The sequence below is a fragment of the Megalopta genalis genome, chromosome 2 (assembly GCF_051020955.1).
Source record: "Megalopta genalis isolate 19385.01 chromosome 2, iyMegGena1_principal, whole genome shotgun sequence".
NCBI classification, from domain to species: domain Eukaryota; kingdom Metazoa; phylum Arthropoda; class Insecta; order Hymenoptera; family Halictidae; genus Megalopta; species Megalopta genalis.
This window is the reverse complement of record NC_135014.1, coordinates 37498986-37513409: the sequence shown is the minus strand read 5'-3', so window position 1 is coordinate 37513409 and position 14424 is coordinate 37498986. Positions and strand designations below refer to the sequence as shown.

The 14424-nt window shown below is 43.6% G+C and overlaps 3 protein-coding genes across 3 annotated transcripts; all 3 read right to left on the bottom strand.

Moving 5' to 3' along the window:
* Positions 1–273: 273 nt before the first annotated feature.
* LOC117225508 (uncharacterized) lies at positions 274–2430 on the bottom strand. Its single transcript, XM_076519302.1, has 6 exons — positions 2339–2430; positions 2072–2151; positions 1811–1970; positions 1538–1732; positions 897–1008; positions 274–547 (listed from the first exon to the last, which is right to left on the bottom strand). Exons 2-6 carry the CDS (start codon positions 2145–2147, stop codon positions 353–355), a joined length of 738 nt encoding a protein of 245 aa, XP_076375417.1. The 5' UTR covers positions 2148–2151; positions 2339–2430; the 3' UTR covers positions 274–352.
* Positions 2431–4637: 2207 nt separating this feature from the next.
* Positions 4638–6786, bottom strand: LOC117225507 (uncharacterized). Its single transcript, XM_033479140.2, has 6 exons — positions 6705–6786; positions 6438–6517; positions 6177–6336; positions 5902–6096; positions 5261–5372; positions 4638–4911 (listed from the first exon to the last, which is right to left on the bottom strand). The coding sequence occupies exons 2-6, from the start codon at positions 6511–6513 to the stop codon at positions 4717–4719; spliced, it is 738 nt and encodes a 245-aa protein (XP_033335031.2). The 5' UTR covers positions 6514–6517; positions 6705–6786; the 3' UTR covers positions 4638–4716.
* Positions 6787–8381: 1595 nt separating this feature from the next.
* On the bottom strand, positions 8382–11915 carry LOC117225506 (uncharacterized). The gene is made up of 6 exons (XM_033479138.2): positions 11807–11915; positions 10722–10808; positions 10460–10622; positions 10149–10343; positions 8950–9061; positions 8382–8639 (listed from the first exon to the last, which is right to left on the bottom strand). Exons 2-6 carry the CDS (start codon positions 10801–10803, stop codon positions 8442–8444), a joined length of 750 nt encoding a protein of 249 aa, XP_033335029.2. The 5' UTR covers positions 10804–10808; positions 11807–11915; the 3' UTR covers positions 8382–8441.
* Positions 11916–14424: the final 2509 nt, after the last annotated feature.

The following is a 14424-nucleotide window of genomic DNA, read 5'->3' as shown; positions in this document are numbered from 1 at the left end:
AATGCAGAACGTCCGCTGTCTGCGTACGTATGGTCTAGCGCATTTTATCCGTAAGAAATTGAGTATCGCGACTCGTACAGCGGTTACGCTTTCAACAGTATTTCAAATAAAAACAAATAGGTCGTATGTGAAGATGATTTTTGGATGCGATACGACAATCCTTCAACGGCGACGATTCGCCTGCGGGTGTTTAACATTTCATTCAACGCGACCTTTAATGATTCAGCAAGTAAAAGATCGAAAGGGGGTGTGGAGTTCTCAGGCTACGGCAAGTCTGTTAATTAAATGTATTTATTCGTTTATGAAAGAAGACATGGTGAATATACGGCGGGACAAAGAGACGTTAGTTATCCTAACTGATCATGCCGATTATGTCACCGATGCTTAATTTGCCTAGCATTTCGTTCATCACTTTTCTCACTAAATCGCCAGCTAATTTCGATACATCATTTTGATAGTCCACGAGAATCTGTGGTGCTAATTCGGTTACGATCTTGCTGAGCATTTTCGATGTCTGATCGTCGTCGAGCAGTCCACTGGCGTCGAACTGTAACATTAAGAATCGATCCTGTTTAATTGTAACCCTTATCCGAATTTGCGAACTGTAATCAGGGTTCGCAAAGATTATCGAATTATTCAACACGTTCGCTAGCAGCTTCACTAGCATACGTAGTTATGTTTATTGTATTTATCGTATTAAATACATCGTATCCTCTCATAAAATACGATAATATACCTGCTCGAATTTTCGATAATTATATTCACAAAATTCATTCGATGTTCTTCTTGTGAAACACAAAATCGTGGTCGTCGCGCATAACGTGCGACACTGCTAGCGAACGTGTTAACACGTTCATATTTTCATCGTGAATATCAATTTATTGATATATTCTTACCTTGAGTGATTTCAGGGCAATCTTCAGGTCTAAATCCTTCACGGATATCTTCCCGTCATCATCCATGGTGATGCTCATGTTTACGTCTACGGCGAGACCCTGTACTAAAGCCCTAAATGTCAAAAAGATACGGTTTGATTAATTACTATAGACAATAGAGGAGCCTCATCGTGTTTCCCGCAGAAGAGTCGTTCCCATGGATGGGAACGTATTTATCCGACCCGGGCAACTCTGTTTTAGCAACGCTAGGGAACTGTCTGATCCACCGAGGATCATGTTCTCGTCGGCAAACGAGCTTTCTTCGATGTTGGCACGAGTTTCGTCTTATCGCTTTGAGATAACGGTAGATTCGATAAGCCGAGTTTGTTCCATTAGATAATATTTATTGACATTTCAATTAGAATAAACGCGATCCGGCATCGGGCTTTAATCATTAGACTACGGACCTTCAAGCAAGTACTATCGGGAGCTGGAAGGAACGGCCCCTATCTTAAATACCAAACGAAATGGAAGTCTCGACAAATTTATCAAATTGTTACCCCTAAAAAATGAACCCCCTATATGGGGGTTCCAAATAATTCCAAAAAGGAATTATCGAGGTGATTTATTAAACATTGTTCGAAGACAGCTGCGATACTTACATTATATTTCCAGTACCCCAAAGCTTCAAATCACCTGCCAGTTGTGCCTCCGTCAGGTGGTACTTGGTCATAAGATCGATTTCGGGCCAGTTCAACTTGATTTTGGCTTTTAATCCAGCTAACTCGAAGTCGCCTTGTAGCACGTCGAAGTCTGACAAACCGGTTGCTCTCAGATCGTCCATCGTACCCTTCAGTCTATCGTTGCGAATCGAACAACCAATCAATACATATACATATACATACAACATTACCAAAAATGGAAGGCGTTCCTACGTAATGACTTCGTTGGTTATATCCAGCTCAAAATGGTCCTTTTTAAGTGGGTCTAGAACAGGGATGTCAGGTTTCTCGTGGCCAGTTTTCAACCATTGTTTCACTTTCTCGAGGAAGTCAACGAGCTTTCCTGTTTCGAAAGTCTCAATCTGGACCGGTCCTGAAACAGTACGAAACCCGTAACACTTTGCTTGCACCAATCGACTGAATCTCCAGGATCCTCGACGTCGCGAAAGTTTGACAATCGAAAAGAATACTCACCATGCAGATACAGATCATCCTCGAACGCGTGGCACGAGATTGCCAACGCGGTCAACACCAACACGATTACACGCATTTTTCTGAAAATCAAAATAGTCCTCGGTTCTTTAATTTGTTCAATTCCATATCACCGCTTAGCTAATCCACCGTCGAACGTCGGCTTTCGATTCACGAAATAAAATGGTCCTCGATGCGAACCGTGCGAATGCAGACAACGGAAAAGAATTTGTAGGATATGGTCGTTGGAAACTGTGAACAGATACTCACGCTTCTCCGAGTTTGCGGCGTACACGCGATATATAATTGCACTCTAACACTGGTCAACACCCGTAATGGTCTCTTATATAGGCGCCGGTATCGGCCACCTGAACTTTAGGATCCATAATCGGATGCTCGTTATCAGTTACGCTCAATCGTTCAATCAGAGACTCGAGAGATTCGTTTTCATTCGATTGATCAAGATCGGATGACTATTTTTTGTCTCCGCGAGGCAAAGGTGATGCCTTTCGAGCGTAAATATATCGGTTGACGCGGAGAAAATAAATGAGAACGCTTGTTTTTTTTCAATCTCCGCGGAATACTTTTCGACATTGTTCTCGTCCCGATGCGTTGATAGATTATCTCTGATCGCTGCGGATTGCGGTCGGTGTTTTCGATACATCAGGCTTCCTTTCTTTGCAAATGCAGGTTTTTGCAAGTTATGTCACGAATATTATCTGCTATCCAATTCCTCTGTTATTATAATATTAGGTCATTGAGTATGAAATGTCCGATTTGGAGACTGAAAGTTTGGTTTATTATATCTCGGGCCTTGCTCTCAGTTCGGCCGCGTGGTTCACTATGGATATCAAAATCTCCAGATCGGAATTTTTCAAACCATCGACGTACCGTACGTTCATTAGCTACATCCTTGCCAAACGTCTCGTTAACATTTCGACTTGTCTGCGCTGCATTAGTTCCACGGCGGAATTCATATTCGAAAATAACGCGAACTTTTGACTTATCCATGGCCTACAATATTTAACCCTCAGACGACAATACGATAGACCGTTGAGAACAAAAGAGCGCGTCTGAAAGGCAGAAGGCGTATCCCATCTCACTCCAAAAAAAAAACAAACGACGATCGAAGTGAAATATCGGAAACATCGGATATCAAACTTGATGCTTCAGGTAATCGGACATTTCATACTTAATGACCTAATATGTACATACTTTGAGACCATATTCTCGGTTTTTGAACAATTAGGGGCTCGCTCGTTTCGATAGGGGAGGAGAATGATTGACAAGATTTCGATAGTTTTTAATTATTTTGATTTGTTCAAAATATTATTAGACAATAGACAAGTCAAGCTACATAACAATTTTCCATTTACGAAACAACTTTGTTTTCATTTCAGTCGCATATTCTAAGAAAATCGACCACTGATTGGCCGTTTCCACAGAAAGCAGGAGTGTCCTCTGCTATTCAGATGTCTGCCGATTGCTTTGTAGCCCGTTGGCTCGTAGTATACCAAGCAGTTTTCGGGAATTTCTATCGCTACATCGGCACTCGGATCGAGGCTGCGGCGAGATAAGGATTTACCGCGGCCTGGATCTGCTCAGTGTATCGATTTCGCATAGATTTCCGGCTAATTACGCGGCTGGGATTAAGGGACCTCGGGTGAATGAGGCGAAGAAGGCGACGAAAATCCGTGAATTTATCGAGCCGTCGTTTCGATCGCGTTAGAAGCACGTCGATGTTAATTCTTCGCTCTTTGTTACAATTGAAATGTAAGCCAAAGGATTTCCCTATGATCTCCAGCTATTATCACGTATCTATTTATTCTTCTATCGAAATAACCCTTCGATATGTATGTACAAGGAATTAATGGGACTATGGTAAAGGCTGGATAGAAAATATATCATTAAGTGTTTCATTACGCGACGTTTGAACGAGTCGTTCGAGGACGCAAAAAGATCCGATGTGGCACAAAAAGAATTTGCGTACCGAGATCTTGCGAGCTGTTCGATCTGAATCTTACGTTCTGATTTCTCTCGTGAGCGATGTTCGACCACGATATTAACCCTTTGCACTCGAAGCCATTTTAACTTTGTACACAAAATAGTTTTTCTAACCTGCAGCATTTCCGTCTTACATAGGAAAACTCTCTCCGCGAGGGGAAAGTTGCCTGCAATGTTGTATGAAGTGTATTTTTCTTAATGGTTTTAACGAATCGCAAGCAATGTAAACAGTATACTTGAATTCTTGCGGCGTCTTCGCTGCACTATACTTCCCATATCAATTTAAACCATAAATGCAGAACGTCCGCTGTCTGCGTACGTATGGTCTAGCACATTTTATGCGTAAGAAATTGAGTATCGCGACTCGTACAGCGGTTACGCTTTCAACAGTATTTCAAATAAAAATAAATCGGTCGCATGTGAAGATGATTTTTGGATGCGATACGACAATCCTTCAACGGCGACGATTCGCCTGCGGGTGTTTAACATTTCATTCAACGTGACCTTTAATGATGCAGCAAGTAAAAGATCGAAAGGGGGTGTGGAGTTCTCAGGCTACGGCAAGTCTGCTAATTAAATGTATTTATTCGTTTATGAAAGAAGACATGGTGAATATACGGCGGGACAAAGAGACGTTAGTTATCCTAACTGATCATGCCGATTATGTCACCGATGCTTAATTTGCTTAGCATTTCGTTCATCACTTTTCTCACTAAATCGCCAGCTAATTTCGATACCTTATCTTGATAGTCCACGAGAATCTGTGGTGCTACTTCGGATACGATCTTGCTGAGTATTTTCGATGTCTGATCGTCGTCGAGCAGTCCAGTGGCGTCGAACTGTAACATTAAGAATCGATCCTGTTTAATTGTAACCCTTATCCGAATTTGCGAACTGTAATCAGGGTTCGCAAAGATTATCGAATTATTCAACACGTTCGCTAGCAGCTTCACTAGCATACGTAGTTATGTTTATTGTATTTATCGTATTAAATACATCGTATCATCTTATAAAATACGATAATATACCTGCTCGAATTTTCGATAATTATATTCACAAAATTCATTCGATGTTCTTCTTGTGAAACACAAAATCGTGGTCGTCGCGCATAACGTGCGACACTGCTAGCGAACGTGTTAACACGTTCATATTTTCATCGTGAATATCAACTTATTGATATATTCTTACCTTGAGTGATTTCAGGGCAATCTTCACGTCTAAATCCTTCACGTACAACTTCCCGTCATCATCCATGGAGATGCTTATGTTTACGTCTACGGCGAGACCCTGTACTAAAGCCCTAAATGTCAAAAAGATACGGTTTGATTAATTACTATAGACAATAGAGGAGCCTCATCGTGTTTCCCGCAGAAGAGTCGTTCCCATGGATGAGAACGTATTTATCCGACCCGGGCAACTCTGTTTTAGGAACGCTAGGGAACTGTCTGATCCACCGAGGATCATGTTCTCGTCGGCAAACGAGCTTTCTTCGATGTTGGCACGAGTTTCGTCTTATCGTTTTGAGATAACGGTAGATTCGGTAAGCCGAGTTTGTTCCATTAGATAATATTTATTGAGATTTCAATTAGAATAAACGCGATCCGGTATCGGGCTTTAATCATTGGACTACGGTCCTTCAAGCAAGTACTATCGGGAGCTGTAAAGAACGGCCTCTATCTTAAATTCCGAACGAAATGGAAGTCTCGACAAATTTATCAAATTGTTACCCCTAAAAAATGAACCCCCTATATGGGGGTTCCAAATAATTCCAAAAAGGAATTATCGAGGTGATTTATTAAACATTGTTCGAAGACAGCTGCGATACTTACATTATATTTCCAGTACCCCAAAGCTTCAAATCACCTCCCAGTTGTGCCTCCGTCAGGTGGTACTTGGTCATAAGATCGATGTCGGGCCAGACCAACTTGATTTTGGCTTTTAATCCAGCAAGCTCGAAGTCGCCTTGTAGCACGTCGTAGTCTGACAAACCGGTTGCTCTCAGATCGTCCAGCGTACCCTTCAGTCTATCGTTGCGAATAGAACAACCAATCAATACATATACACATATACATACAACATTACCAAAAATGGAAGGCGTTCCTACGTAATGACTTCGTTGGTTATATCCAGCTCAAAATGGTCCTTTTTAAGTGGGTCTAGAACAGGGATGTCAGGTTTCTCGTGGCCAGTTTTCAACCATTGTTTCACTTTCTCGAGGAAGCCAACGAGCTTTCCTGTTTCGAAAGTCTCGATCTGGACCGGTCCTGAAACAGTACGAAACCCGTAACACTTTGCTTGCACCAATCGACTGAATCTCCAGGATCCTCGACGTCGCGAAAGTTTGACAATCGAAAAGAATACTCACCATGCAGATACAGATCATCCTCGAACGCGTGGCACGAGATTGCCAACGCGGTCAACACCAACACGATTACACGCATTTTTCTGAAAATCAAAATAGTCCTCGGTTCTTTAATTTGTTCAATTCCATATCACCGCTTAGCTAATCCACCGTCGAACGTCGGCTTTCGATTCACGAAATAAAATGGTCCTCGATGCGAACCGTGCGAATGCAGACAACGGAAAAGAATTTGTAGGATATGGTCGTTGGAAACTGTGAACAGATACTCACGCTTCTCCGAGTTTGCGGCGTACACGCGATATATAATTGCACTCTAACACTGGTCAACACCCGTAATGGTCTCTTATATAGGCGCCGGTATCGGCCACCTGAACTTTAGGATCCATAATCGGATGCTCGTTATCAGTTACGCTCAATCGTTCAATCAGAGACTCGAGAGATTCGTTTTCATTCGATTGATCAAGATCGGATGACTATTTTTTGTCTCCGCGAAGCAAAGGTGATGCCTTTCGAGCGTAAATATATCGGTTGACGCGGAGAAAATAAATGAGAACGCTTGTTTTTTTTCAATCTCCGCGGAATACTTTTCGACATTGTTCTCGTCCCGATGCGTTGATAGATTATCTCTGATCGCTGCGGATTGCGGTCGGTGTTTTCGATACATCAGGCTTCCTTTCTTTGCAAATGCAGGTTTTTGCAAGTTATGTCACGAATATTATCTGCTATCCAATTCCTCTGTTATTATAATATTAGGTCATTGAGTATGAAATGTCCGATTTGGAGACTGAAAGTTTGGTTTATTATATTTCGGGCCTTGCTCTCAGCTCGGCCGCGCGGTTCACTTTGGATTCCAAAATCTCCAGATCGGAATTTTTCAAACCATCGACGTACCGTACGTTCATTAGCTACATCCTTGCCAAACGTCTCGTTAACATTTCGACTTGTCTGCGCTGCATTAGTTCCACGGCGGAATTCATATTCGAAAATAACGCGAACTTTTGACTTATCCATGGCCTACAATATTTAACCCTCAGACGACAATACGATGGACCATTGAGAACAAAAGAGCGCGTCTGAAAGGCAGAAGGCGTATCCCATCTCACTCCAAAAAAAAAGAAACGACGATCGAAGTGAAATATCGGAAACATCGGATATCAAACTTGATGCTTCAGATAATCGCACATTTCATACTTAATGACCTAATATGTACATACTTTGAGACCATATTCTCGGTTTTTGAACAATTAGGGGCTCGCTCGTTCCGATAGGGGAGGAAACTGATTGACAAGATTTCGATAATTTTTAATTATTTTGATTTGTTCAAAATATTATTAGACAATAGACAAGTCAAGCTACATAACAATTTTCCATTTACGAAACAACTTTGTTTTCATTTCAGTCGCATATTCTAAGAAAATCGACCACTGATTCGCCGTTTCCACAGAAAGCAGGAGTGTCCTCTGCTATTCAGATGTCTGCCGATTGCTTTGTAGCCCGTTGGCTCGTAGTATACCAAGCAGTTTTCGGGAATTTCCATCGCTACATCGGCACTTGGATCGAGGCTGCGGCGAGATAAGGATTTATCGCGGCCTGGATCTGGTCGGTGTATCGATTTCGCATAGATTTCCGGCTAATTACGCGGCTGGGATTAAGGGATCTCGGGTGAATGAGGCGAAAAAGGCGACGAAAATCCGGGAATTTATCGAGCCGTCGTTTCGATCGCGTTAGAACCACGTCGATGTTAATTCTTCGCTCTTTGTTACAATTGAAATGTAAGCCAAAGGATTTCCCTACGATCTCCTTGTTCCAACATAGCACGCGTTCCAATTGCTATTTGAAATCAAAGTTCTGCATGGCGTTGCAATTGATTTTAGAACAATCGTGTGCGACGGTTGCAACAAGTATCTTAATCATACACTTTCGAGATGGGATTATCAACCACGCTAGTTCTGTTAACCAAATATAATTTATTCATTCATAAAGTATCATGATTTAACGTGAAATTCATTATGTGTTTATCATTGCAATAAAATCATCATACGTCATGTTTACTAGAGTTAGATCCAAGATATTCTTCAAGGCTTGGCCACCATAATACGACAGTTTGGCTTGATTGTCGATGATCATCTTTGGCATTTCAGCAGATATTTTATCGCTGAATTTCGTAGACTCGTCTGGGTCGCCCAATAAACCACTGGCATTGAACTGTAACATTAATCGTTTCAACACAGCGTTCAAAAACACCACCTAATCTAATGCAATTGCATAGTCGCGTACCGTATCGAAAACGGACTTAACATTATTTTCATCGGTCGTTTTACATACATATTTTCACCAAATACGTTCTTGAATCGCTTCGGGAGAAAAGAATTTGAAAACTCGAAATCGCGGAAAAGCGATTGAACTTAATCGAAAATAATATTCAGTTAAAATTTCGAATGGCGTTCCATCGCGATTTTGGCGAAAATAGTGTTCATCTATATTAGAAACTAAACTATTAATGTTTGACACTTACTTCCAGTTTGTCCAGACTAACTGTCAATTTTAAATCTGACACGTCCAACTTGTTTCCAGAATTCTTGGCGATTTTCACCTCTATAGTTATCTCGAGACCTCTTGCTACCGCTCTGAATACGAGAAAGACAAAGTTCAATTAATTTCTATACCGTTGATGATAATTCGGGTCTTCGTTCCCGCCGGTCTCCCGCGGAGATCTATGGCTGGGAACGTTTTTACTCGATTCGGGTAACTCTGTTTTAGCAACGCTAGGGAACTGTGTGATCAGCCGAGAACCGTGTTTATACGTCGGCAAAAGAATTTTCGACGCTGATACCAGTTTCGTCGTATCGCTCGGAGATAACGTTACTTTGTGGAATCGAGTCGGTCTCGTTCGATAAGCGATCGTTCTCGACTCGAATTCGAACGAGCGCGACGCTGATTATGCGCCAACGTCGACTGGAAACAGCGGAAAGTTCGTACAATCTGTTAACGCTGAACGTACCAAACCGGTCAAAATGACCAGTTTCACATTTTCGATATCGAAGTTGCTGAAATTAAAAGAAGCTATTTCACGGAATCTTCGATCGAAGCGCGCGTACATTATAACAAACATGGCGGAAGGTCTAAATAATTCAATCTTCTTATCGTTATCAAGCAACGTGCGTTAGTTACTTTTAGGGCTCGATAGGTTTAGCGTTAAAAGCTGTCTTCGCTTCGAAGCAAAACGAACGTCTCAATATGAAATTGTTGCTTTTACCGATCAGTCGAAAATCGTATACGCTATGACAAACTATAGAGTGTCCCAAAAATGTCTCTCGATCCGAAAGTAGGGGATTCCTGAGATCATTTGAAGCAACTTTTTCCTTTACAAAAATTTTCTCTGGGGCACCGTTAACGAGTTATTAACGAAAAACAGTGACCAATGAGAGGCGAGCTCGGCTGGCGCGCGACGGCCCAGCCAACGAGTGCACGGAGCCCAGTTCCGCTCGTTGGCTCGGCCGTCTCGCGCCAGCTGATCTCGTCTCTCATTGGTCACTGTTTTTCGTTGATAACTTGTAAACGAAGCCGCGGATTGCATTTTCGCTAAGGAAAAAGTTGCTTCAAATGACCTCAGGAATACCCCACTTTCGGATTGCGAGACATTTTGGGACACCCTGTATAAGTCATTGAGCAGACTGCAAGTCATTGAGAGGCAAAATATTATGAAATACTTACACCATAGCACCCTGTCCAAACACCATTGGCAAATCCACCACTTGCAACGACGTGACGTCGTACATTGCCAAGAAATAGATAGCATCCCACTTTAAATTGATAACAGCTTTATTGTCCTCAAGGTTGTACTCGCCCTTCTTCACATTAAAGTTCGACAAACCGGTTACATACGGGTTATCCAGATTTCCAAAATACCTGTCGTTGCATATCATTGCACAACAATCATTTTTTTAATAGTCTGCCGATATACGAGCTTCGTATACTTTCGAAACTTCTTGCCGAAGTTGATAGAAAATTGAAGCTGTACGTACCTGATGAAGGGGTTGTTTACTGACAGTGGCACGTGGCCCAACTGGAAGGGCTCCAGAATAGGGATGTCTGGTTTCTTATGACCTTGCTGCATCCATGTTTTCAGGCTTGTGAGAACGCTGACAAGTTTATCGCTCGCAAACGGAACGTTGAACGCGAGCGGCACTGAAACAGGTCGAAGCATTGTTCCGATTGAGTTCGAGATCGAATTATCGAGCAATCCGCCCGAAGTCGTCGAAATTTGAAAATTCATTTGCCACTCACTCTGCAGCTTGAATCCGTCCGTGCTCGCGTCGCACGAGGCCGCGATCGCGGCCAACACCAGCACCAGCACACATATGCGCATTTTTTCTGAAAATCAAAAGCTCGTCAGATTACCAGCTCGTCGATCCTCCATACACCGTCCGACGCTGATATCGCGATTAATGTCTCGATCGACGAAGTCGAACTCGATGTTCAATTTCACTTGGAGAACTCGAGTTCTTTTTCCGGAGGATTATTTCCCGATTATTTCCGTTCGAATTTCGAATCGATTGTTCCGATACTTTCGTTTCAATCGCGTCAACTAACTGCGAAAGTGACGTAGCAGCATTGTACGAGGTTTCTTTTTTTTTTAAGGTGTCCAACTCTAATTGTAAGACTTCGCGAAGAGTATCGATTACCTCCGGCAAGCGATACTGTCGGTATTTTTGACTTTACTGAAAATCTGTACAGCCTATCGTTTCGATCGCGGACAATGGTAGGGGCTGTTTCCGAAGGTACAGCGAAAGTTTCAAATCGATTGTTCCAGTGCTTTAACAAAGGTTTCAACGACGCGACAGTCGATATTTTCGGGATCACCATGACTGCCAACTTGCAATTTTCCAGAGACATTTCGACAGAGTTAAGCTACAAGATCCCGCCAAGAAAACCGGTTGTTCCCGGCAAGAGAAAGAAATTGCCGCCTTAATTGAATATCCTCGGGTGGCATTTCGCTGCGGCCGCTTTGCGCCGCGACGCGGGTCCCGCGGTTAATTGCGCGGAAACGGTCAGGCCGCGATTGTTTTTGACAGATTTCCGCCGCAGAGTTTCACTGACTTTTCCCGGCGCGGCGTTCAACATCGAACAAACACGTTCACCCGGACCACCCTCGCGCAATTCGAGTTGCGCGTAGCCCCGTTGTGCTCCTGCCGGACGTGCCCGCCATAAATTCCTTGTTCTCCCCGACGAACAAAAGAATCGATCGCGCAGACAAATCCAGAGAAGTCCGGAAAAAAATTCCTCGAAATTACGTTCGCAATTACGAGGCTCCGCGCGTAATAATCCGAGGATATAATAACGCGATCGCGGAGGCTCGCGTGGATACTCACGCTGATTCGAGTACACGGTGTCCGCGCGAATAATGGAATGCACTACGACACCGGACGACGCCGATAATTGTCTCTTATATAGGCGTCGGTATCAGCCATCTAAAACTTCACTAACCATAATCGGATGCTCGTTATCGGGACCGCTGAATCGTTCAATCAACGACTCGAAAAATTCGATTAGTCAAGGTCGGATGACTATTTTGTACCTTTCGGGCGCATGTCTCGGCTGACGTGAACAAGATAAATGGACGAGCTCCTTTTTTTTCGCGCGCGGCGAATACTTTTCGGCATTGTTCGCGACCCGACGCGAGGCGAGACGGGGCGACGCGACGCGACGCCGCTGATAGATTATCTGCGGTGTCGGCGGATTGCGGTCGTTACGTTCAATAGGGCATTAGGCTTCTTTCGATTCCCGTAATTCCCAGAGTTCTACTTTCCGCGCGTCCCGAATATTTCTGCTCGAGCAACTTGTTGATGGAGCACTTAATCCGGTTAGATCGTTGATCAGATTCTCTTTGATCCACGTTTATTCTTTAATCTACTCGAGCCGCTAAATTATGCGGGTCGAATTGGATTTCATAGACGGATCACGGTTCACGAAAAAACTCGTTGCCTTGCTAAGTATCCGATCCTATCCTGGGATGGTACATTCGAGTCAAGCGAAACAATAATAACGCAGGATAATGGCTCATGGTTGTTGTCGATACGAATCGAACGAAACTAAATGAACATTTTATCTTGGAAACGCGTTGGGAGATTCTTCACGCGTCTCAATACAGTAGCAATTTTAGCAATACAGTAGCAACACCATCGTTGCACAGTATCGTTCTCGTTGAAGCTGTCCATCGTGAGAAATTCGTTCGCACTTTCCCCTATTATTTTGTATTTTATTTTATTTTATTTTCTATGCGTCAACGCGGGACGAAACCTTCGTGCTAAAAATAAAAAATGAAAGGGAATGACTAGAGTTTGGATTTTTGTGCAAAATGAATATCGTCTAAGTTAATTGTAAGAAATGAAAGCCAGACGAAAATGTCTTTTCTCTTTTAATCATTTTAATAAATCGTACATGATATATATGAAAGTATCTCATACTTTTAGATTTTTGTTGCTGACCAGTCATTTTTGTCAAAAATGCATAAAATCCGCTAACTAGTGGCAACTATCGAACAAACAAGTGTGAGTAAAGCGACAAGTGAAGAGAATTACGTCCTCCTTGCCAATTTTTTGCGCCTTTGCTATATTGTATTGTTTGACGTGTGGATTAAGAATCTGAAACGAAAAACTCTCTTTTCTCATTTCCGAGATATAAATGTTTATATACATATATTTACACATATATATAACATTTATATACATATAAATATTTATATCTCAAGAAGGAAAAGGGGGGGGAGGGACTATTTTTCCTCTTAAATTCTCAATCCACACATCAAAATATACAATATAGCAAAGGCGCAATAAAATTGGCAAGGAGAACGTTGGTCTAAACAATTACCAGAAATACAATTTAATTCGTAATCAGAAATGATACGTCACTGATTGCAATATTAATACCGAACCAAGGACTTCGACGAGGTTCACCTCGCGATTTCCCAGTATTCTCCGCAGCGTCTCGAGGAAACCAGTCGATAGCAGTATAAATGGAAGAGCCGCGATGCTCTTAAAAAAGTCAAATTTCCGATATCGACGCGTCGAACGGCAATTATTTTTGCTGCGGCGACGAGACCCTTCGTGCTCCTCGCGTTCGCATGTTGTCGGGTTCTCCTCGTTAAGGTTCGAATCGTGAAACGTCGAATTCTCATTGGACCGATTCAGAAGAGACGCTACAATTGGGTCTTCACTGTTCACCCGGTCCGTCCGGGCCCTGATTTGCCGCGTATCGTTAGTTTGCTGGCACTTGGCACTCTGCGCTTGACTCTCGGCATTTGGCACTCGGCTCTCGACACTCTGCGCTCGGCTCCCGGCCCTCGACATTCGGCTCTTGGCTCTCAGCATTCAGCTTTCGACACTCAGCACTCGGGCCACGGCCTTCGGCACTCGGCACTCGGCTTTCGACGCTCGGCGCTCGGCTCTCGGCGCTCGGCTTTAGACGCTCGGCTCTCGGCGCTCGGCTTTCGGCACTCGACTCTTAGCACTCGGCACTCGGCTCTTAGCACTCGGCGCTCGGCACTCGGCACTCGGCACTCGGCACTCGGCGCTAGGCTTTCGGCGCTAGGCTCTCGGTGCTCAGTTTTCGATGCTCGGCTTTGGACGCTCGGTACTCGGCCCTCGGCCCTCGGCACTTGGCACTCGGCGCTAGGCTTTCGGCACTCGGCTTTAGACGCTCGGCTCTCGGCGCTCGGCTTTAGACGCTCGGCACTCGGCACTCGGCTCTCGACGCTCGGCGTTCGGCGTTCGGCTTTCGGTACTCGATTCTTAGCACTCGGCCCTCGGCTCTCGGCACTTGGTTGTCGGCGCTCGGTTCTCGGTTCCCGTCCGGCGCCGCTCTCCCCGGCTTCCAATAACCGTGCATTTACGCCATGACGATCGATACCGCGCGAATTTCATGGCCACCTAAAATAGCCGTTTCGGATTTATGGAAATTCGCGTTGCCGTTCGCGTTTAGATAATTACCG

Excerpts from the sequence above, each read along its gene's own strand:
- LOC117225508 (XM_076519302.1), bottom strand. The coding sequence starts at position 2,147 with ATGCGTGTAATCGTGTTGGTGTTGACCGCGTTGGCAATCTCGTGCCAC. Across the intron at positions 1,009-1,537 it reads TGGGGTACTGGAAATATAAT|GGCTTTAGTACAGGGTCTCG; the intron begins GTAAGTATCGCA and ends TTTGACATTTAG. Across the intron at positions 548-896 it reads TTGCCCTGAAATCACTCAAG|TTCGACGCCAGTGGACTGCT; the intron begins GTAAGAATATAT and ends TTAATGTTACAG.
- LOC117225507 (XM_033479140.2), bottom strand. The coding sequence starts at position 6,513 with ATGCGTGTAATCGTGTTGGTGTTGACCGCGTTGGCAATCTCGTGCCAC. Across the intron at positions 6,337-6,437 it reads GGATGATCTGTATCTGCATG|GACCGGTCCAGATCGAGACT; the intron begins GTGAGTATTCTT and ends GTACTGTTTCAG. Across the intron at positions 6,097-6,176 it reads ATAACCAACGAAGTCATTAC|ACTGAAGGGTACGCTGGACG; the intron begins GTAGGAACGCCT and ends TCGCAACGATAG.
- LOC117225506 (XM_033479138.2), bottom strand. The coding sequence starts at position 10,803 with ATGCGCATATGTGTGCTGGTGCTGGTGTTGGCCGCGATCGCGGCCTCG. Across the intron at positions 10,623-10,721 it reads GGACGGATTCAAGCTGCAGA|TGCCGCTCGCGTTCAACGTT; the intron begins GTGAGTGGCAAA and ends GACCTGTTTCAG. Across the intron at positions 10,344-10,459 it reads GTAAACAACCCCTTCATCAG|GTATTTTGGAAATCTGGATA; the intron begins GTACGTACAGCT and ends ATGCAACGACAG.